At 51.4% G+C, this 23,612-nt stretch overlaps 1 protein-coding gene across 1 annotated transcript in view; it reads left to right on the forward strand.

Moving 5' to 3' along the window:
- tenm4 (teneurin transmembrane protein 4) overlaps positions 1 to 23,612 on the forward strand; it is a 139,814-nt gene that overhangs the window by 104,866 nt on the left and 11,336 nt on the right. The window contains 5 exon segments of the mRNA XM_060075790.1: positions 624 to 1,501; positions 6,183 to 6,355; positions 11,336 to 11,571; positions 19,369 to 19,665; positions 21,480 to 23,094. Of these exon segments, the coding sequence (XP_059931773.1) occupies positions 624 to 1,501; positions 6,183 to 6,355; positions 11,336 to 11,571; positions 19,369 to 19,665; positions 21,480 to 23,094 (3,199 nt within the window).

Genomic DNA, 23,612 nt, shown 5'->3' on the forward strand with positions numbered 1-23,612 from the left:
TGCATTCTTCGCAGAACAATAAGTCGTGATTTGGGAGGTAAGAGATTGATGGAGCTCGCGTTTGTTGAGCGTGTCCCCCAGTTCATGTGCACAGCCCCCCGTTGTCTTGGTGCATCTCTAAATGAACAGCCCTTAAGTAGGAGATGGGCTCTCTGGGGAGGAGATGGATGCGCTGGTCGAGGCTCAAGACAGCCAGAGTGAAGGGTAACAATGGCGTTTGTTCTTTGAGGGGGGGGGGGTTAATCAGATCATTTGACACATCTCGCCTCTCCCCAGCCCTCGCCCGCTGCTGCTGTTATCAACTCCCATCTCAAAAATCATGTATTTGTTTTCTCCGTTAAAAGCGTGCCGGCCTGATATTTTCCGGCTTATCAGATCAGTTCTTCCTGGAAAAAGAGAATATAAAGAGGCTTTTGCATTCTGGCTAAGCTGTGAGATAAGGGACACCTTTTCAGTTTTGTGTGCACTTTTCAACGACCCCCTTTTTTTTCCCACGACAGACTGTTTACCTCTGATAAAATGAAAAATGTATGGATCAATAAGTGCATGGCCTAGTTTTTTTTTCCAGTGAGCTGATATCTTTTCGGTGTGTGTGTGTGTGCGTTTGTGTGTCCTCCTCTCAGGTTCGGCTGGAATGGCCCACCGACCTGGCGGTGAGCCCCCTGGACAACTCCCTGTATGTGCTGGACAACAACGTGGTGCTGCAGATCTCGGAGAACCACCAGGTGCGCATCGTCGCCGGGCGGCCCATGCACTGCCAGGTCCCGGGCATCGACCACTTCCTGCTGAGCAAGGTGGCCATCCACGCCACGCTGGAGTCGGCCAACGCCCTGGCCGTGTCTCACACCGGCGTCCTGTACATCGCCGAGTCGGACGAGAAGAAGATCAACCGCGTGCGCCAGGTGTCCACCAACGGAGAGATCTCGCTGGTGGCGGGCGCGGCCAGCGGCTGCGACTGCAAGAACGACGCCAACTGCGACTGCTATTCGGGCGACGAGGGCTACGCCAAAGACGCCAAGCTGAACGCGCCGTCGTCCCTGGCCGTGTCGCCCGACGGCGAGCTGTTCATCGCCGACCTGGCCAACATCCGCATCCGCTTTGTGCGCAAGAACAAGCCCTACCTGAACCCGCTCAACATGTACGAGGTGTCGTCGCCCATCCACGACGAGCTCTACCTGTTTGACGCCAACGGCAGTCACATCTACACCCAGAGCCTGACCACCGGGGACCACCTCTACAACCTGACGTACTCGGGCCAGGGGGACCTGGCCTCCGTCGTGGACAAGAACAAGAACCTGGTGACCATTCGCCGGGACACCACGGGCATGCCCCTGTGGCTCATGGTGCCCGACGGCCAGACCTTCTGGTTCACCGTGGGCACCAACAACGCCCTGAAAACCATCGCGGCCCAGGGCCAGGAGCTGGCGGTGATGACCTACCATGGGAGCTCGGGGCTGCTGGCCACCAAGACCAACGAGAACGGATGGACCACTTTCTACGAGTGAGTTGATTATTTTTTGGTCAAAAAGTTCTCCTTGTCTTCGTGCTAGAGTCTGGAACTTTGAGTTAGATGTTAACTCCCAGATGTGTGCTTAAAGTCTCTCATCATATCCCTGGAGCTTTTATACCCAACAGTTGGTTAGTGGGAATAGGATGTCCTGATCACATGTTTTTCTGCTGGGGTGTGCAGGATGTCAACATAATACCCAAAGAAACAGGCAAAAAGTACCTGCCAAATATGGTATGAGCGTTAAGTAGCAGTTCGAGGGCTCCTTCCTACGTCTGAGTCGAGCACTACGACACGCGAGCCCCTTCCTTATGCCTGTGAGTGTTTGTCATTCAGAATACAAGGTCTGCGTTGCTATACTTGTAAGCCTATTTGCTGTTATCATTCCAAATGAGATTACTGGTGGTGATGGGTTACTCATCGTGTCTCTACCTCCGCTTTGGGTGACAGACTGTGCGCATCATCTTCATCGCTTGCCGGGATTTATGTGCTTCATGAAAAGCATATAGCTTTTGCCAAGCAAGTTTTTTATTTTTTTTTCCCAGCCCCGGGCGGCTTGAGGCTACATGCTAGTGTAAGCATAATGAGATAGCCAGAGGTAGGAGTTGATTGGGTCAAAATCGACAAGAGGGAACTATTGCGTCATCTCTCTGTCTCCGGCGCTGGAAGACTAGCATTCAGAGTTTTTATTTTTTTCTGTTCTATAGAGGCAGTCAGAGTCTGCTAATTCCTGGCTACCGGATGGATCCATGGCTAACTGGGTATTCCTCAAAAAACGTGTGATTAAACAGATGGGCTGGTCAGGCATCTGTTACACCTCACTGGAGAAGAGGAACACTTTGACACCTAACCGGATGCTTTGATTAATCCGAGCAGGCATTTATCACCCGTGTTTGATTTTCTTGTCGTCAGCGACAGCGGTACGGGGAATGGTGCAAAAAAAACACCAGAAGAGATAAAGTGGAAATTGAGCTAATTCAGCCATGCGTGGAGATATTTAGAAAGGTAGAGTGATGAGCCCACGGGCTTGCGAAACCCCCAACAGGTATTCAAAGCTCACTTTAGTTATTTTCCTTTTGAATTTCCCTTAAAAAATGTGTCCTCGCTGCTTTGTAGAGCAGCACTCACAGAACAACAAAACAAAACCCAACCGATTAGCACAGAAAGGATTTTGCTGAGATTAAAATATGGAGAGCGAGGAAACTGGAGGGTTTTATTTGTTTCGTTTTTTTTGTTTGCACACCTAGAATGCTACACGAGGACAAGAGGATCTGTACATCATGTTTATACTGTGATTAGCATACAGACAGGGTGGCTCAGCAGCAGCTGTGGGGCAACGCTAACACACACATTGGAGTTCAGGTAGAATGCATAATGTGAGGCTCAGGCAGCTATAGGTGGCTTTTATCTGCCTGTTCGATTTCATTTTCCTCCAATGGCCCCCACAACCGCAACGTTGAACAAATTCCTGTGCTATAGTGTTGCTTTCTTTTTTCCCTTTTGTTTTTCAAACTACATCTGCCCTCAACGTGTCCTTCAACCACAACACACAGTCCTCGCAATAAGAACTATAATCACGCACATCACTCAAAGAGATTAAGCAAAAAAAAAAGAAGGAACGACGTTCAATATAGTATTATTATCAGTTCATACGTTCCTGCGAGCGATCTCCACCGCCCATACTTCATTCAGACATCATAACACAAACGCTGTTTTCTTTGCATAATTAGCTCTGAAGGTCAACCCACCACCGCAGGGTCAAAGCCGTAATTTGCGGACGTCGGAAGGAGGGCCAGCACCATTCATCTCCCCGCTCGCCCCCCTCCCCACACCACAAACTAATGAACGTGTGCTTAAATGTCTCGGCCTATGGACTAAATAAGATTTAGTGTAAAACACAAAATCCGGCAGCAGAGGCCGGAGCGGAACACGCAGAGAGGACACATGCTAGTCACACCACGGCGGTAACCCTCTGCAACCGGATCCGCTCCGGGTTTTACAGCGGGCAGACTCCGCGCTGACCCTGTGATGTTTGTGCTTGTATGGATAAAGAGATGAGGCTCGAGGGTACCGGCAAAGCTAATCAGTCTTATGATACGAGCAAGGCGGGAGGATTGTAATTTTGTAATTAGCCGGACCGTCGCGCAATTGTTAAGTAACGCGGGCGAGCGCTCGAGCGCTCGCAGCGGCGAAGAACCTTCCCCTGATGCTCTGAACTTAAGCGTCAAATGATTCCATTGATTCTGTCATTGAGACGATATGTGACTCGCATAGAATCACTTCCCTCAACGCTCCCAACGGAGCAGTCTGTCCTCGTTAGCATCATTAGTCAAATAGGAGGAGCAGGGGGGGTTTGAGGGAAAGTAGTAGAAGAAATGGGTCATTGTACGTTCATATTTAGAAGATTCTAGAGCAGAGTTGGCAGGCTGTGCTGGTGGGGAGTCGGGAAGTGAGGCTGGACACGGGGGCTGATGGGAGGAGCGGTGGTGAGCGGACGCGGCGTGGTCGGGCCCTTGGTCGCCGTCCTATGTGAAAGGTCAGACAGCAGGCGCCTGACCCGGAGGTGATGCAATCCAAATGGACTCGCGGCTATCCAGGGGGGAAAGAACAATTGCTCCCGGACTGCTCATCGGCCTGCCCCCCCTGCACCGCCTCTTGTCCGGGGCAGGCCAGATAATAGACAGCTGATTCGCAGAAGGCCAGAGCCATTAGGGCTCAGCCGCCGAGCCCCCGGGAGGGAGAAGGGGAGAGCCTCCTGCTCAAGGCCCTAATTGAGACGCCCCAGAGTTTGGGTCAGTGATCAAGCCAGGAAAACGCCGTATTGCCTTGGAATGAGATTTCTTTCCGGGCAGCTGGCTCCATTGTTCGGGGTGTGTGCAGGCGCTGGGAATGCCGTGGGTTTTTCAGGGGACTGTCTGAGCATGCGATGGCGTCCGGGCGGCGGCGGCGGTGACGGGGGGGTACAGTCGGCGGGGTCCATTAAGAACTCTTAGGGGGCTGGCGCTCCCGTTTACAGAAAGCTAAATATTACATTTCTCGTCGTGCGAACAATGGAGGGGAGATACTCCGATGGGATGACAATAGTCATAGCGATGAGATACATAATGGAGGGAAATCAAACGCTGGAGATAAAAAAAACGGCTCCACTGCTATTTTGAATTTTCGCTAGCACCCGTAAGCGTCACGGGCGATGCACAATGCCCAGGTCACACATCAACGCAACCCGGGGCTGAGCGCGGCATCAGATAACATTTATCCGCTGGTGGAGGACTCCTCCGCCGATATCCTTTCCTCTCCCATATTGAAAATTAGAGATGAATGCTTAGAGGAAACACCTAGCGAGCGGCTCCCGGTCCTCTCATTTATTAGCGGGGGTTTCATTACGCTAGCCAGACAGCGTAGAGCCGGAGACGAGCCTCCACTCTGTATTCACCGCGCAGGTAATGGGCTTCATGCTCAAGTAATGTACCGCTCGCTCATTCTGAACCCCCTGACAAGCTGAAGGATTTCAAATTGTTCCGCGCCCGTGCGCTCTCTCTCTCAGAGAAATGAGACAATCTGCCCAGTGGTGTTTGTGTGTGTGGTGAAGCGGCTCGCTAGCACACGGGCCGGGCACGATGCCGTCTCTCTCTCCGTGGTGCTCCCTTCACTTCACCACTCGCCGTTTTCCTTCGGCTGCATAATGAGATGAGGTGATAGCACTAATCTTCCAGACTAATAAGTGGTTTTCTCAGAGCGAAGGGGTGTGTGCTTCCCTCGTCCTGCTTGTGATTACCTGTCAGCTTTTTCTTTTGCGTTGAATTATTTATGCTAGTACCTAGATGTGTAAACGCACACATCCGACTGTTAAAGCGGACTAAGCGCTACTATAAGGGCTTACTTAAACCCCCGAACTGAAGGGATGACGTCCCCTGTAGTGAGACGCAGGGTGTTGGGGTCGGTGCGTCTGGATGGCTGAAGATTTAGTGCCTGTTGATGTCATTAGTCACGCAATCAACTGCCAGCCAGGGGGACCTCTGTCTGATGCTCTTGCTTATTTGGTTACATTAGCGGAGAACCTGCAATCCAAGGCCCGCTAAAAGACTTAAACAGCATATGTAGAGAAATAAACCTAATAAGTGATTTGGCAAACATTTAAACAAATAAAATGCGAAGATTGGCTCTTTGTGAGGCAACAATTCCATGAATGACATTTAGAGTAGCTTCTGAAGGCTTTAACTGTTAGATCAACTCCCATTTGCGTGTTTGTTTGTACGATAGGCAGGGCCATAAACGTCTAGTGGTTATGTTCCGATGTCAAACCCCAAACCTGCTTTCTATCTACTACTCATCCATGAGTCATCCTCAGTCATCCTGCCTGATGACCTGATGGCCGCAGAGAGTGTTGATATCATTAAGGGCAAACTCAAAACCAACCTTTTTACTCGGGCCTTTAATTAAACAACTTATTTATCCATTTATTTATTTTAAGAAAATGATCGCTTTGGGTATGGATGGGTCGGAGGGGGAGGTCGCGATGGAGCACTTTGTGTTCACATTTGCTTGCACGAAAAGTGCGATACAAATAAAGTTGACGCATTGATTAATGAGCGCGAAGCAAAAACCGCCACAACTACTCATTCACGAAAAAACTGGAGAAAAGTAGCAGTATCTTACCCCTCGGCTTGTCTCCCAGGTACGACTCCTACGGCCGCCTGACCAACGTCACCCACCCCACGGGCCGGGTGAGCAGCTACCGCTCCGACATGGACAGCAGCGTCCGGGTGCAGGCGGAGGGCTCTAACAAGGAGGACATCACCATCACCACCAACCTGTCCGCCTCCGGGACCTTCTACACACTCATGCAGGGTAAGCAGCCTCCGGAGGGCCGGGGGGGTCGAGTGAGCCAACCCCATCCCCGGAACCATTCGGAGTGCCAGAAGGGTCCCGTATCTGGTGTCGGACTGGGTATTGGGGACCAGTGATCATGTTCGGATCATAGAGTGGATTCATTCGCCATCACATCAGGGGGGGAAGACTTCTCTCATGTTGGTGTGGTGGGGTTTGGATTTTGAAGTGGGTTTTTTGGGATTTGCTTTTTAATGAATGTGCTTTTTTTTGTGGATGAATGTTCATGGGGATCTCGTGATAAGGCTCATGAGATCTGCACAACAACGAGGACGTTGTTGTTTTTTTTTAAAATCTGTCGATTTGTAGGAGACAAAATTGCGTTAAAATGATAACCTAATTTTGACCTGATAACGTCTGTTATTATCCAGTGGGTTTACTTACCTGACGGTGTCTGCCTTGTCAACATCGCTACCACGTACACATACCGATAAAGTCTACCCCCCACACATCCCGCTCTCTGCTGCCCACCTCCCCAGACCTGCAGTCCACTCCGTCAGCTCTGAATCCTTTAATGCTGCAGGAGCAGCTGACATGACATCCGTCTGGTTGATTCTCTATTGCCGCCCCGTAAACAAAGCCTCACCCCCACACCGGGCTTTGCGCTCCGTGCAGAGGCTCCGTCTCACAATTAGCTGTGAGGCTACACGTTGCGCTGAGGTGATTTCCCGGTGCAGGGTGCATGACTTGTGAAAACTGCTTGTTTGCTGTTCTTCCGAATGTTCCCTCCAAACTCTTTGTAGTCGTGTACACTTCGTTTACCAATATGAAAACACATTGATTTTCTGTCTCCGAGGCCAATTCATAAAACAACGTTGTTGGGCCCACGAGGAAATGTCGGGGCTTTAGGAAACGCAATCAGAGCCTAGCAGTCAGAGGCTGCATCGAAACCCCTTCTCTCTCTCTCTCTCTCTCTCTCTCTCTCTCTCTCTCTCTCTCTCTCTCTCTCTCTCTCTCTCTCTCTCTCTGATTTACTCTCTGCCTCTTCGGGCGTTCTGATATCCTGTTCTGTGCCTGACCAGCTGCCGTATTGATTACCGGTTCATAGCTTTGAACTCAGCAGCCCTCCTTCAATTTCTAAAAGATTGTAACGATTTTTCCATCCTCCTCCTCCTCCTCCTCCTCCTCCTGCTCCTCCTGCCCCTCCTCCTCCTCCTCCTCCTCCTGCTCCTCCTCCTCCTGCTCCTCCTCCTGCTCCTCCTCCACCTCCTCCTCCTGCCCCTCCTCCTGCTCCTCGTCCTCGTCCTTCTCCTCCTCCTCCTCCTGCCGCTCCTCCTCCTCCTCGTCTTCCTCCTCCTGCTCCTCCTCCTCCTGCTCCTCCTCCTCCTGCTCCTCCTGCTCCCCCTCCTCCTCCTCCTCGTCCTCGTCCTCGTCCTCCTCCTCCTCCTCCTCCTCCTCCTGCCCCTCCTCCTGCCCCTCCTCCTCTTCCTCCTGCCCCCAGTTCTCGCCGAGTCTACCGTTTGATTTCAAAGAGCTCTCTTCCACACCCGCCCCGCCCCGCCCTGGCCTCTCCCGGGCCGCGCGGGGGCAGCTGTGAAACGCAAGAAGCAGAGCTCCGGTGTCCGGCTGACTGGCCGGCCGGGTCCCTCCGGTCACCCCCCGCGCGGCTGACCTTGTCCGGGACATCTGCTCCGGGGGGGGGCGGGCCGGCGCCCGGACACTCTGCTCCTCTAATTAATTCACCTGGTGTCCGCATTGCAAACGTGACGCAGCGCAGTGATCGCCGGACACCCGCCGCGGCGTTCCGAGGTCCTCTGGTTGGTCTTTATACCCCTCATGAACGCCCCCTCCCCCCCCCCGGCCGCCCGACGCGTCGCAGTGGGCCGGTGTGGTACAACGGTACTTCGCTTTGCTCCGAGATGGGAGATGTGGGTGTCTGTAACATCCGTAAGTGCAGGACAGATGTAAAAGTTACAAATAATTATTTAATTTTTTTTAGATGAGAGTAGGAACGGCCCAAAGAAGTAATAAAGATGGACAGTCTACGCTCTTTGTCCTAGATAAATGCGACAGCTTGCACGGGGGATGTGCAGAGGTCGGAGGATCTGTTTTTGGTTTTTTTTTACGTCGACCCTCTCGGACAAGCGCCCTTCTAGTGATTCGATTGGCCTTCTTCTGATTGGATCACGGCTGTAGTGCTGCGGCGCATTCAAACATCATCGCAGTTTCTCGGGTCGCGAGGGCTCAACGCTTTGCGAGCGCATTACTGCCAACTCCCCCGTTCAGCAATATTGCTTCCTCTTGGCCCGCTCAGTCCCAGAGGACTGACCAATCCCTGAAGTGTCTGTGTGATGGACAGGGGTATGGGCCAATGTAAGGTCAGACCCACCTCCGACCGATACAATCCCTCAGCTCCCAGCAGCGTCACATGTCTCCAGGCCCTCCACTCAAGGAAAGGGCAACACAACGCTAGACGTAACCTCCGCAAACAACAAGCAAAACACAAGAACGGGAAGGCTCAACACCCCGCCCGACTACGGTACACGTCAGGATTTCCCAGAAGGCACTGCAGCGTGTACACTGTACCGGTTTGGGGAGGTTTATTTATTCATCCGCGTGTTCATTTATATATTTGCCCGTTGTTGAATGAAGTCGATGAATTAATGGGTTGTTTGACAAGTCATTAGTTTTGGGCTGCTGGTAATGAGTGGTGTGCTGGGCAGAGGGTCCCGGGCCTGTCGCTGTGTGTGAGGAGGGGAGAGAGGGAGCGCGCCTCTGTCTGATGGATGTACACGAGATGTTCCCCGGTTACATTAGTCACCGGGCTGGCGCTCAGCACAGCCTGCCTTCACCTGGGGACAACCGACTCACCGGCCTGCGTGTGTGTGTGCGTGTGTGTGTGTGTGTGTGTTTGTGTGTGTGTGTGGGTGTGCGTGTGGGACTGGCTAGCCGGGCTACAGGCTAGCACGCGTGCTCGCCGCCTTGATAGGTTTCATTCCCCAGCGCTCTGGGCGGGCGGTGCAGCTGTAAAACTTTACTCCGACGGTGCTCGGAAACACCCCCCCCCCCCTCCCCCCCCATCTCTGCTATATCGATCACGTTGTCAGGGAAGAAACACGGTCCCCCTCCCGGTTAAATACGGCTGCCACCACTGCCTTTCTGCTGAGCAGCCATTTCATACGACTTTATGTTTGTGTTCCCCCGAGATGAATATTTGATTTAGTCCTTTAACTTCACTTAAGAAAGTGCAAACATGCAGTGCCCCCCCCCCCCCCCCCCCCCCCCCCACACACACACACACACACACACACCGGCCCGCCCCCATGTGTGAATAATCAGGCTCACTGTAGTGGTTAACCATCAGCAAGGACTCCCCGTCCACGACTACAGAAGAAATACAGGGCGGAGGACCTTTTGGAAGACCTTGGGCCCTATTTTAACGGTTCTACGGCGCTATCGCTATTTTACAGGCGGATAAAGGACACTTGCGTCGCGGCGCAAGTGTCAAAAGGGTTGGTCTGAAGCAGCCTAATTACCCGTAGGTGTGGTTTGGGCGTAACGTCCAACAAACCAATGAGAGTGCCAGCTCCCATCCCCTTTAAGAGCCATGAGCGCATTTGAATCGGACGAGTTGATATTTTGACAGCGCGTCTGCAGTCTCCGATAAGACAGATGCACATGAATTTCAAACTGCAAATGGCTCAGTTTATTGCCAAATAATATGGCCTAATTCACACATGGAATAAGGGGTTTTCTTCCACAACTTCAGAAATACTGAGTCCTCAAATAAATTTCAGCAAAGAAAACGTATATGATATAACATATGATATGCGGTAACTGTGGTTCTATTTAATGATATACGCAATACATTATAAACATTGTTTCTTATCAGTATTGTATGCTATCCTAATATGCATGTGTCCCCGCGGTAATAGACATTGCCATTGATTGTATTATGCGTTACGTGTTTAGTTTGCGTGTGTTTAAACAGAGCACACACGCGCGCCCAGCATTCATTCATTCTTTTTAACACTCACTCGCGGTAAAACAATGTTTTTCACGATGAAATACTCATCAATCCTAAAAGTTATGGGCATGTAGGCCTACACGATGTCTCTGTCAAGAAAATATGTGTTTGCTGTACGGTGTTTGCAGATGCATTGATTTAAAAGTACAACTTATTACAGCTGCATCAGCTGTTCTTTCCCAAATAATTTACCAAGAATGTGCGGCTAGGTAGATGGGAGAAGCAAAGTGTATGCGCGAGGTGCACAAGCAATCCGTATGCATCGCATCTGCATGTATGCATGCGCCCTTAAAATAGCATCTGAACAACGCGCCACTGACTTTAAACCAGGTATTTCCTGGTCAGTAGCGCAATGGTATTCAGAAACGGCAAAATACCGTTTGCGCCAGAACACGCCTCCTCCTTCCGCCGAACCGCCCCTTGGGGCGCATGATCAATCCCTAATTTACCGGCGAGTGGCGGTGGTGGGAAAAGAACGCTCTGCGCCAGTTGTAAACTAGCAACGACACATGCGCCAGTGACTAAGTCACTTGCGCCGGATGCAAGATAGGGCCCCTTGTCTTAAGTCAGAGGAGTTGTTGTTGTTGTTGTTGTAAGAGGGCAGGTCGTTCATAGATGAGCGGTTTGAGCGGAAGCTATGTCTAAGCGCTAACGTTATGCCCCAGCTTCAAACCCTGAGCCCTAGACATGGCCCTAGCCCCCCCCCTAGCCCTCAACTAGAACTCAGTGTTGTTATCTGCTGTTTGTTGTCCTAGAAGCTGCTGGGGGGGGGGGGGGGGGGGGGGGGGGGGCTATTTATACTAACATGTAATAAAACAATAATGCATTTTAGTTTCCATCACGACTATTAAACCATTTATAACGTTGCTTTCGACCCATGCAACCGACGCTGAAGTGACATCATCCCCAGACCGTCTGACAACCAAACCCCCTCTCACGCCTCTCTCCCCCTCTCTTTTGATCCTCCTTCGCAGACCAAGTGAGGAACAGCTACTACGTCGGGCTGGACGGCTCGCTGCGGCTGGTGCTGGCCAACGGCATGGAGGTGTCCCTGCACACGGAGCCCCACCTGCTGGCCGGCACCGTCAACCCCACGGTCAGCAGGAGGAACGTGACGCTGGCCATCGACAACGGCCTCAACCTGGTGGAGTGGCGGCAGCGGAAGGAGCAGGCGCGCGGCCAGGTCACCGTGTACGGACGCCGCCTCCGGGTAAGGATGCGCTCGCCGAACCGGGGCTGAGCCATCGGTACCGCACACAGCACAGCTTCACCGAGTGTTGCCGTAGCGATGATGGTGATGCACACAGTACAGCTTCACCGAGTGTTGCCGTAGCGATGACGATGATGATCATGATGATGCGTATGGGATGGTTTCACCTTGTGTTGCCGTAGCGACGATGATGCGTACGGTACGGTTTCACCGTGTGTTGCCGTAGCGATGATGGTGATGCATACGGTACGGTTTCACCCTGTGTTGCCGTAGCGATGATGATGCATACGGTACGGTTTCACTGTGTGTTGCCGTAGCGATGATGATGCATACGGTACGGTTTCACCGTGTGTTGCCGTAGCGATGATGATGCATACGGTACGGTTTCACCGTGTGTTGCCGTAGCGATGATGATGCAATCGTACAGTGTACCGTTTCTTGCTGTGGTGACGATACTCAGGGTGAAACTCAAAGGGCACAGAGGGCGGAATTTGCGTTATATTTTTAGTGCAACCCAGAAATATAGAGAATCAAACACAACAGTGGACAAAACTAAAATACTATGATTAAATCATTTTCCACAGAGCAAAGCCCAAGGAGCCTGATCTAAAGGTGGCTGTATTTTTCCGCCTGCTGCATATAGGATACAATTCTATTTTGGTTGTACAATTAAAAATTGTTTTGTGTCGGTCGTGACACGGCCGTGACCTCATAAGGAGGGTCTAACAATATTTAGTGTTAGAGTTTACCAGGTTTTCCTTTGGTGTTTGTTGAGTCGTGTGGACCCGGGTTGACCTTGTGTTTACCGTTGCAATGGTGATGATCTTTAACACCTAGGAACCAGTACTACACTACTGTTATACAACTTCATAGACAGTATTGCATACGTCTATGCATCATGTTTCTCCCAATTGTCATGAAAAGCATATCCATCTCTTATTATAAAACATATAATATATAGAACAACAAAGTAAAACCAGATATTACTCAAGACACCAAATGTAGCTGGGGATCTGAGAGTTTCAGAGCACACACGGTTTTAAATATATGAAGTCATTTTCGCTTTCAAGGTGTCCTTCACAATATGTCACCTTTAATCTCCGGAAATAGTCTTCAGTGATTTGATGAATCGAAAATAAGAAGCCAACGAACGGTGTCTGTCAGACAGAAAAAAGTATTTCCCTCAGAAGGTAAGTGAGCCGTGAAGGCATCGGTTCGGAGCGGTACCTCAGGTTTCTAACTGATATAACCGTGACATTTAAGGTGTGAGCGTCCTGGGGGAAGCTTCCCTTTTGATGTGTGTCCACGAGGCTGTAGAAGAATTGGGTTGTTGGCCCTTCCCCAGTCTGGTCGTCAACCCCTGGGTTAAAAATCAGTCACCAGCCCTGAGTACTGAGTCACCAGGAACCGATAGATCCCCACCACCTTAAACACCTCAACTCTGTCTCAGAAACCTTAACGTTTCAAAGTGGCTCCTCGTCTCCTGCAGAGCTCTGACTGACGTCTGTCCTCTCGGACGGACGGACGGGCGGCGACCGGGGGAATAAAGTGGTTTGCTGTTCAGTTTTAGCACAGCAGCTGTCAAACCCGCAGAGAAGCAATAACCCAAGAGGTCAATCGGTGCGACTCGGTTGGCAACGCCCGCCCAGAGCCCAGGCCGGCGGGGAGATACCGGGGGGAAAAGAACGTTCCTTCACCTGATAATGTAGTATCACAGATCGCTTGGATTTACAACGTTTCTCCCCAGCTGCAGCGCGGATCGCAGTGTCTTCAAACAACAGTGCGGCAGTGCACTGAATACAGGTGACATACCCGGTGTCACCTCTGTCTACGTTCACGTCAACATCTACGTTTCTGTGTCCCTACACGGATCTGAAGGAAACACCACCCGCCTACGCTCGCGCGGCCATTAAACGATTCCCCACATCATTCGAGACCCGACGATATTGCGGCGGGAGTTCGGACTAATTGGCCCGTGGCGCTGTTGTCGTGTGTTTGTTTTCCAGCGGTCGACGCGTCGCGCGGGGCCCTTTGTTGAACTCGTGTTCCATATGCTCCGCTAGACAACGCTAATGGGGGAGGTGCCATTTAGCGCGTGATGGGCTGTTCACTTAATGGTTGCGTCGCTCCTCTACAAGTGGGAGCCTCTAATGTATGGAGCCGCAAGAGACCCTCCCCCCCCACCCCCCCGGGAGGAGGATGGGGGTGGGGTGCTCCACTAATGACATGAGCAGAAGGATGAGTGCGGTTGAAATCATCGAGCGACCTTGAGTGGCACGTCAAGTGATATTATGTGCGTGGCTGCCTGTGTGTGTGTGTGGATGTGTGTTGCTGTGTGTGTGTGTGTGTGTGTGTTGGTGTGTGTTTGAGTGTGTATTGATGTGGATCAGAATGTATCGCCCCGAGTGTGTTTGTCTTACATTGTGTGTGTGTGTGTGTGTGTGTGTGTGTGTGTGTGTGTGTGTACGTGCTTGTGGTATGGGAAACAGCAGCAGTGTGTGCGTTCATGTGGCATCGAAATGTGTGCATTTGTGCCACTCGGTTTGCAATGTATGGGAATCTCAGCAGCTGTGTGTGTGAGTGTGTGTGTGTCACTATGTGTGTAGTGCGTGTGCGTGTGTGTGTTTGTGCGTGCATGAGTGCATACATGTGTCACGATGTGCGTGTGTCTCCAGATGTATATGTGTGCCTTTTTTGGGAGTTGCGTGAGTTTGTGTGTGAGTTTGTGTGTGTGTGTGTGTGTGTGTGTGTGTGTGTGTGTGTGTGTGTGTGTGTGTGTGTGTGTGTGTGTGTGTGTGTGTGTGTGTGTGTGTGTGTGTGTGTGTGTGTGTGTGTGTGTGTGCGCGTGTGTAACAGAGAAGGCGCGGCGCCTCAGTGGCTGTGCTCAGAACATGTGCGTGAGGCCTCCGTGGGCATCTGTGTTTGAGATTGTTCTCGTTGACCGCACACGGTACGATACGCCACGCGTGCGTGGCGTGCACGCTTGGCCCCGAGCCAGGCGAGGTAATCTGATGGACCTCGGTCTACCCATCGCCACGACAACACATGGCGCCGCCGGGCCGAGGGGGCGGTGATGGCGAGGACTTCTAATGTATTCTGCGCCGAGGAACGGTGTCCGTCTCCATGGTAACGGCGAGGGTGGGGAGGGGGGGGGGAGGGGTTGGGGGGTGAGGCTGTCAGCTGGAGTAGTTGTGCAAATGTAACAGTACAGTCTTCCGCTCCCTGCCAAGGCACAGATTTGTGGAGCAGCGCGCTCAGCCTGGAATACAAAGGCAGAGGCAGGAAGCTGCAGTGTGTGGAAACAGGACGTGAAGTCACCCTGTTATGCATGTGAAGTATCACTTGCCGGTTTTTGACATACCCACTGCACGGCGGGTTGTTAAGAATGTTCAAGAAACGAAGCGTCGGTGTGATTTCAGCCGACAGCTCTCATATATCATGATCGATTAAACAGGGGGAGTGAACTTAACTGAGTGTGCGTTTGATTGGTAATGAAAAGCGACGAAAAAGATTTGCTTTTTTTTTGGGGGGGTGGGGGGGGGGGGCACTTTTGTAACGGCGTATTGGGCACATCGTCTGGCTAAAGAGGTCCTTTTTACTGGAGCTATTTTCACAGGAGTAACGTTTCTTTTTTAATGGAGCCCTGATTGGACCTGCTGGAGTGTGGCCTAACTGCCTCCCTTCCTCTCCGCGCACGTCTTCTTGCGTACAGATCTGCCTGACGCCGGCCCTGTCCAATTTAAAATAATTCCCACTTGAGTGGGTTCCTGGGTTCTCCCGAGAGCTGGGAGCTGTAAGAGCTTTCTCACAGCTCAGCGACCCCCGTGTCAGCCGTATCCTCATCCTTCTCCTCTAACACACCAGGGGTGTATCTGCCGGTCCACTACAGCCTGGACCCCCACCACCACACCTCCTGTGGCCCGACCAACCGCCCCCCATATTAAGAGGGATCTCTCTCCCGGCCGTTTTAATATCCACTTCCGTCATACACTTTCTCGGCAAAACACGATTGAAGATCCTTCGCCATATATTTCGAGTTCCTATTTGGTCATTTTGCAGGGGCCGTTTATCCGAGGGGACTTAGAGTGATGTTCCTTTTTGTTTTAGATTCATCTTGTGTTATGTTGCTAAACAGCAGGTAGGGGTTAGGGCATCTTGCCCACCCAACCACTAAATCAACCCCACCTCCATGCTTCCGCAATCTCCAGTCGGTCGGTCGGTCGTTCGTGTCGACTCAAACGCAGAAGTGTAGCCCGCCAGATGCATGACGGATAGATCAACCTCCCGGCTGCTAAAGTCGGCCGTGTCGACCTGTAGGCGGATCTATCCATCGTGCATCTTGGGTGCGACACTCCCCTGTGTGATGTCACTAAAGGGCTCTATTTATAAATGGCTGGTAATGGCTCATCAACCTCACACTCTGTGGTAGACCACCAAGTATACAGTGGCTACAGCTGCGAGGGGACTGCAGCTAAGAGACTTTGGGGTAATTGACTCGGGGCGGTCTATTCCTCATGTTGACACCTGTGGCTACACCAGTCGCCACAGGTTTCAACGCGCCGCCGCGGAGTTGCCCCTGCAGTTCATGAGAGGTGCCCAGGTCTCTCGCCCGTGTGGAGAACTTTGCTTACCGTTCGTTCTCTCCTCGCAAGACTGGCGGTGCCCTGGTTAAGAGGCCCGTACGGGACCCCATGGGGGGCCGTCCCCCCTCCCCTGAACACCCCCTGTCATTCAGCACGCTCAAATTGCTAGTGTCGCTCCCCAAACCCCCCGCAGGGAGAAGGGCTCTTCAGGCGGCTCGTGCTCCGAGGGTAAAGTGATCTTCTTAGTAGGTCCCGCTGACGTTAATTGGCTGCGGTGTAATTGTCCCTTCACAGATGAGAGGGCGCGCCGCGCTGGGGAAACCGGCGTCTCTGTAGCCCCCCCTACCCCTACGAGGCTACTACCCTTCTCTACCCTGAGCCCCCCCCCCCCCCAAACCTTATAGCCTCCCCGGTCCTTCCTCCCCGTCTACGCCCTACACACCCACCGATGTCCTCCTCCCCCTCCCCTCCACGCCCTACGCACCCCACTAAGGCCTCCCCCCCCCCCGCCCCTCGCCGATGCCCTCCCTGCTCCCTGCGTGATAAGATGACTCCTTATTGATCCCCAGACGAGGTGATTTGGGTGTTTACAGGCAGGAGGTAGACGGGTGAAAAATAGAGGTGCCAAGGATATGACAAACGAAAAACGCAATCTAATAAAACATAAATACGTAGTACAATAGACGGGGACGAAACATATCATGTCATCTATAAAGAATAAACAACTGAACAAACCAATGTGTGGGTTTAGATATTAAAAGGGGGAACTAGAAGGAGGTAGATCCTATTCTGAAGTGTAGGCTGACAGGCTCCGACGCTGTGGTACAGCCTGATGGCCCGCTTTCCCCCAGCCCTCCCCCAGGAGGCCTCCCCCCCCCCCAGCCCCTCCCCCAGCAGCCCCCCCCCCAGCAGACCTGTGGCTGGCAGCCAGCATTTGCTTTAGGAGATGCTTTAAAGCTTGCTGAAGCGTTGCCAAGGGAGCTGGTTCTGAACCTGGTGAGGCCCATGCAGGTTAATCAGAGACACACACTCTGTGTCTTTGTGTGTGTTTTGAGGTTGTGATTGTGTGTGTGTGTGTGTGTGTGTGTGTGTGTGTGTGTGTGTGTGTGTGTGTGTGTGTGTGTGTGTGTGTGTGTGTGTGTGTGTGTGTGTGTGTGTGTGTGATGTTTGTGCGTGTACTGTATATGCACATGCTTGTGTACATTTCTATGTGTATATATACGTGTGTGTGTGTGTGTGTGTGTGTGTGTGTGTGTGTGTGTGTGTGTGTGTGTGTGTGTGATGGTGGTGCATAGGAAGGGGCTGGAGGTCGTTTAATTAAAGTCTGTGGTTCTCTCCACCAACATTTTCCCCTCCGATCGAGCAGATGGCCTGGAAAGGGGAGGGTCTGCCCCGGCCACGTAAGACCTCCTTCCTGCCGGAGTTTAGAGCCAGCGCCTACCCCCCCTCGCGCTCAGCCCGCGGTCGGGGGAATCGCCGGAAGAGAGATGAAGGAATAAAGAGAGAGAGCAGCGGGGGGTCAGTCACCGGCATCCTGTCCACCTCGACATGGATGTCTGGGGAAACGGACCCCATTCAGAGAGCGGGGGTCTACATGCCCCCGATCACAGCCCTCACCATGGGGGGGGGTGGGGGGTTGGGCCGGGCCCCGGGAGACGCAGCCCGCTGAGTTCACATCGACCGCCGCCCCCGTCTGCGAGGCGGCGGCGGAGCGATGCGACGCTTCGACACGCCTCAAACTTCCGACATCAGTCGCTCCCCGGCGCCAATCGATTCTTTTTTTTTTTCCTTCAGCCCTTTTCCAATTTGTGGAAATTGGCTAAATCAAAAATCACAGACGTTCTTTGGTGGTTCTTCCTCTGTAAGTGCTCAGAATGATTTTAATGATCAACGGGCGCGGCAATTCTGAGCTTGAAAAGGCAGACGGACTCAGGATGGGATGGAAGTCAAAGGAAAGTGGTTAGAGTGGTAATTATTGTAGCTGCAACACTTTGTTATCTCCGTGACTTCAAGGTTTTCGATAACCAAAATACAAAAACAACTATGAGAACAATTTGAAAATAAATTTTTGATGATGGAAACTCCCGTTCCAAGGTCTCACCGCATAAAAAGAGAAATGGCCACGAAAAAATCCCATTCATTCACCTGATTACTGTACTTTACTTTCATTCTGATATTTGATCATTACACTGCAATGTCCTTGAGGTCATTAATGAGCAGAGAGGCTGTGGGGCTACTTTCTCAAGGATGCCTACAGTTCAGACTACGGACATTGGGGTTCGAACCGGGAACCTTTTGGCTGTGAGACAAAACCGGGCAGTTCGTTTTTCGGTTTTAAACAATGTTTGTGTAAGCAGATGTCCAGCCATGGAAGAAGTCGGGGTCGCAAACATTTTCATACCTAGAAACGGGTTCCTAGAAAAGGTTGGAAACATTTTTTCCGACCTGTGCTACGCCTACACACGTTGGAACATGCTTTTATTCAAGTTTAAGACACATTTATAACGTGATATTTCCAAAATGTGTTGCTTTGTGCATTTAATCAATTGTTTTATAATGTAATGGTTGACATTGATGATTTGAGATAATTTGTTGTTGCTTTATAATTACACTTTGAGAAAATTGTGGTGGCTAAATAACATACAGCCCACATAAGCAGCGTTGCTGCAGCGTGACCATTTCTTTCCACTGTTACCCTCTGGCCATGGCCTTCTTGCAGTAATGTTGCGCATAAAGAGGGCCCTGACACTCCATGCTCAGTCACTGCAGTTGTATTTATCAATTCTTTACCGTCTGCATATTACAATTTAGTGGTACACCTAAAGTCCAAGGTTGGTGAACACTGCACTAGTCGTTATTACCCATTATCCTTGTCTCACTCCTCTTCTGCCCTCTCTCCCTCTCCCCCTTTCTTTGTTTCTCTCTCCCTCTCTCCTACTTTGTCCATCTCTCTCTCTCTCTCTCGCCCCCCCCCTCTCTCGTCCCCCACTCTCTCTCCCCCTTTCTTTCTTTCTCTCTCCCTCTCGCCTACTTTGTCCATCTCTCTCTCTCTCTCTCTCTCTCTCTCTCGCCCCCCCCTCTCTCTCTCTCGCCCCCCCCCCCCCCCCCCCCCTCTCTCTCTCGCCCCCCCCCCTCTCTTACACACTCTCGCTCTCTCTCGCCCCCCCCCCCCCCCCCTCTCCCTCCCTCCCTCTATCCCTCGTACCACCTCCAGGTCCACAATAGGAACCTGCTGTCGCTGGACTTCGACCGGATCACACGAACGGAGAAGGTGTACGACGACCACCGGAAGTTCACCCTGAGGATCCAGTATGACCAGGCGGGCCGGCCCACCCTCTGGGCCCCGAGCAGCCGGCTCAACGGCGTCAACGTCACCTACTCCTCGGGGGGGCACGTGGCTGGGATCCAGAGGGGCACCATGTCGGTGCGCATGGAGTACGACCCCAACGGACGCATCACCTCCCAGATCTTTGCCGACGGCAAATCATGGAGCTACACCTACCTAGAGAAGGTAGGATAAGATGGTTCTTTATCCATCCCGGACAGGAAGTCTTTGAGCTGCTCCTACCTGTACAAGGTGTCATAAGAGAATTTAAGATGGTTCTTTATTGATCCCAGACAGGAATTCTTTGAGCTACGTCAACCTTGAGAAGTTAAGGACAAGGTGTTTGATTCTTTAGAGATGTATTGCACCTGTAGAGCAGCAGTAGTTGAAGGCCATATAGAATGTTTAACAATCCAAAAAGTTTTCTTTTTGTGGAAGCTCCCTGCGGAATCTTGACCGAGGACATTTTAGGAGTCTCTGAAAAATACAACATTTTACTTTTTAAGCTTATAATTAGCCTTCACCGAGCCAATCATGTTTTCTTTATGTTGATTTTTGTTTTATCTGATTTAATTTAATCTTGGTTATATTTTTTCCTGCTGAGCTTAAACTCATCAATCAACATTATTTGTACCTATACACTGTTTATATTTGTTATTTTATCAAGTGCATAAAGCTCACTGTTTACTTTATCTCTCCCATCATGTTCTTAACTGTCTACCGGCTTATCTGATGTAAAAGTCCTTTGAAAAGGGCTAAACAAACAAAGGTTATGATTATTATTATTATTTCAGACTGCGGTCTCCACTGGATAGAGGCGTCTTAACGTTAAGATGTGTTTGCCATAAGAAGACATACATGTTATATAAAAAGGCTGGGATTGATCCCACTGTCTCAACATGGTGGGAGAGCCTAAAATAGCCAAAATGACATGAACCAAAAGAAATATCAGTTGAGGCTTGCTAATTAAAGGCGAGACCGTTGCAGCCAATGTAAAAGGCTTCAATGCTGTGTCTTAACAGCTGTAACCCTGTTAATAGTTAGCAGTCAGCCCCCTCTTTTAAGCCATGCACTAAGATGCTGGCAGCCCGTTGTGACAGCCATAGAAATAATTTAATGGCGTTTTTTGTGGCATGCAAGTGCACTGACTGTGGCAGCCATTTTACCGTGTTGTGTTCGTGTCCCTCATGCTGCTTGGTTCAAAGGATCCGACAGACAGGAAATAAGGAGCTGTCCCTTCAGGAAATGATGTGTCATGGGAGGATCAACAGCTTAGTTTTAATATGGAAATGAATTTGGAGTATTAATACGTTAACCCTTTGAATAATAATACAAACAATATTATAACTACTGCTACTACTAAAACTTGAATAATATACTGATAATAAAAATTATAATCATAATAATAGCAATGATCAATATATAACCAGAACAATATTATTTATATAAAAAATATATATCATAATAATAATAATAATTATAATAATTAAAACATAAATAATAAATTAACAATTATAAACAGTTTTATAATCATAATCAAATAAATAGTAATGCTTTTGATAATAAATTAGTTTTTCTGTGGTCTGCCATGAAAGTGCATTGGAATAATAATCTTGCAAAGTTTATTGTGCCTTATTTCCTTGAGTACGAGCTACGTAGGTAACAAGCTGAACTCATTAAGAGCTACTTAGTGTTATGTTGAACGTTGTTTATACATTTCATTTGTGAAATTGTTTCGCTATGTAATTGCTGTGTTTAAGATACGCACAATTGGTTATTATTTCACTTGCGACTTGTTTCTTCATTGAGAGGCAATCTGGTATGTGAACAAATAAATCCATAAAAAAACAAATTAAATAAATTAGCATGAAAGACTTTCCAAGAAGTACAATGTTCTCAGATGAAATGCGTGAACCCCGTTGTACTGCCAAACAGCAGTCGCTGCGTCCAGAAGACGGTCCGAGCGGTCGTAACGGCGTAACTCTCCTCTATCCCTGCAGTCCATGGTGCTGCTGCTCTACAGCCAGAGGCAGTACATCTTCGAGTTCGACAAGAACGACCGGCTCTCGTCGGTGACCATGCCCAACGTGGCGCGCCAGACCCTGGAGACGACCCGCTCCGTCGGCTACTACCGCAACACCTACCGGCCCCCCGAGGGCAACGCCTCGGTGCTGCAGGACTACAGCGAGGACGGCCGGCTCCTCCAGACCGCCTACCTGGGCACCGGCCGCCGCGTGGTCTACAAGTACGGCAAGCTGGACAAGCTGCTGGAGATCCTGTACGACACCACCCGCGTCGCCTTCTCCTACGACGAGGTGTCGGGCATGCTGAAGACGGTGAACCTGCAGAGCGAGGGCTTCACCTGCACCATCCGCTACCGGCAGATCGGCCCGCTCATCGACCGGCAGATCTTCCGCTTCAGCGAGGAGGGCATGGTGAACGCCCGCTTCGACTACGTCTACGACAACAGCTTCCGGGTGACCAGCATGCAGGCGGTCATCAACGAGACGCCCATGCCCATCGACCTGTACCGCTACGACGACGTGTCGGGCAAGACGGAGCAGTTCGGCAAGTTCGGCGTCATCTACTACGACATCAACCAGATCATCACCACGGCGGTGATGACGCACACCAAGCACTTTGACGCCTACGGCCGCGTCAAGGAGGTGCAGTACGAGATCTTCCGCTCGCTCATGTACTGGATGATGGTGAACTACGACAACATGGGCCGCGTGGTGGTGAAGGAGCTGAAGGTGGGGCCCTACGCCAACACCACGCGCTACACCTACGAGTACGACGCCGACGGGCAGCTGCAGGCGGTGTCCATCAACGACAAGCCCCTGTGGCGCTACAGCTACGACCTCAACGGCAACCTGCACCTGCTGAGCCCCGGCAACACGGGGCGCCTCACGCCGCTGCGCTACGACCCGCGCGACCGCATCACGCGGCTGGGCGACGTGCTGTACCGCGTGGACGAGGACGGCTTCCTCAAGCAGCGCGGCAACGACTACTTTGAGTACAGCTCGGCCGGACTGCTCACCAAGGTGTACAACCGGGTGAGCGGCTGGAGCATCCGCTACCGCTACGACGGGCTGGGCCGCCGCGTGTCCAGCCGCAGCAGCGCGGGCCACCACCTGCAGTTCTTCTACGCCGACCTGTCCAGCCCCACGCGGGTCACCCACATGTACAACCACACCAGCTCGGACATCACCTCGCTGTACTACGACCTGCAGGGCCACCTGTTCGCCATGGAGCTCAACAGCGGCGACGAGTTCTACGTGGCGTGCGACAACATCGGCACGCCGCTGGCCGTGTTCAGCGGCGCCGGCCTCATGATCAAGCAGATCCTGTACACGGCGTTCGGCGAGGTCTACCTGGACACCAACCCCAGCTTCCAGGTGATCGTGGGCTACCAGGGCGGGCTGTACGAGCCGCTCAGCCGGCTGGTGCACATGGGCCGGCGGGACTACGACGTGATGGCGGGCCGGTGGACCACGCCCGACCACGAGGTGTGGGCGCGGCTTAACAGCGACCACATCGTTCCCTTCAACCTCTACATGTTCAAGAACAACAACCCGCTGAGCAACAACGAGGAGACCAAGTGCTACATGACAGGTGGGTCTGATTGTTCATTCTGTACTCGGAGAGAGAGGATGGGCCGTACCCCTCTTGGATAGAGCAGATGGTCCATTCTCCTCTTTAGGAAGGTCAGATGGTCCATACTCCTGTTGGAAAGGTCAGATGGTCCATACTCCTGTTAGATAGGACAGATGGTCCATACCCCTGTTAGTAAGGTGAGATTGGCCATGAGTATACAACTACCTACAACGGGGGTGGCAGTAGCTCAGGGGGTAGAGCGGGTCAGCTGGCAACCAGAAGGTCGCTAGCTCAATCCCCGGCTCCTCCTAGATCCGTAGTGTCCCTTAGCAAGACACCTAACTGACTGCTCCAAACGAGTTGGCTGTTGACTCAGTTGTTGGATAAAAGCGTCAACAAAATCCCCTAAATTGTAATCGGCCATACCATTCTTAGATGAAGAGGCTAATCCATAGTCCATGATCCATACTCCTGTTATAGAGAACAGGGGGTCCATACTCTTAGGCCGTCTGTAGGTCTAAACGTCTATCCTCCGC

This window comes from Gadus macrocephalus, chromosome 16 (genome assembly GCF_031168955.1).
Source record: "Gadus macrocephalus chromosome 16, ASM3116895v1".
NCBI classification, from domain to species: Eukaryota; Metazoa; Chordata; class Actinopteri; order Gadiformes; family Gadidae; genus Gadus; species Gadus macrocephalus.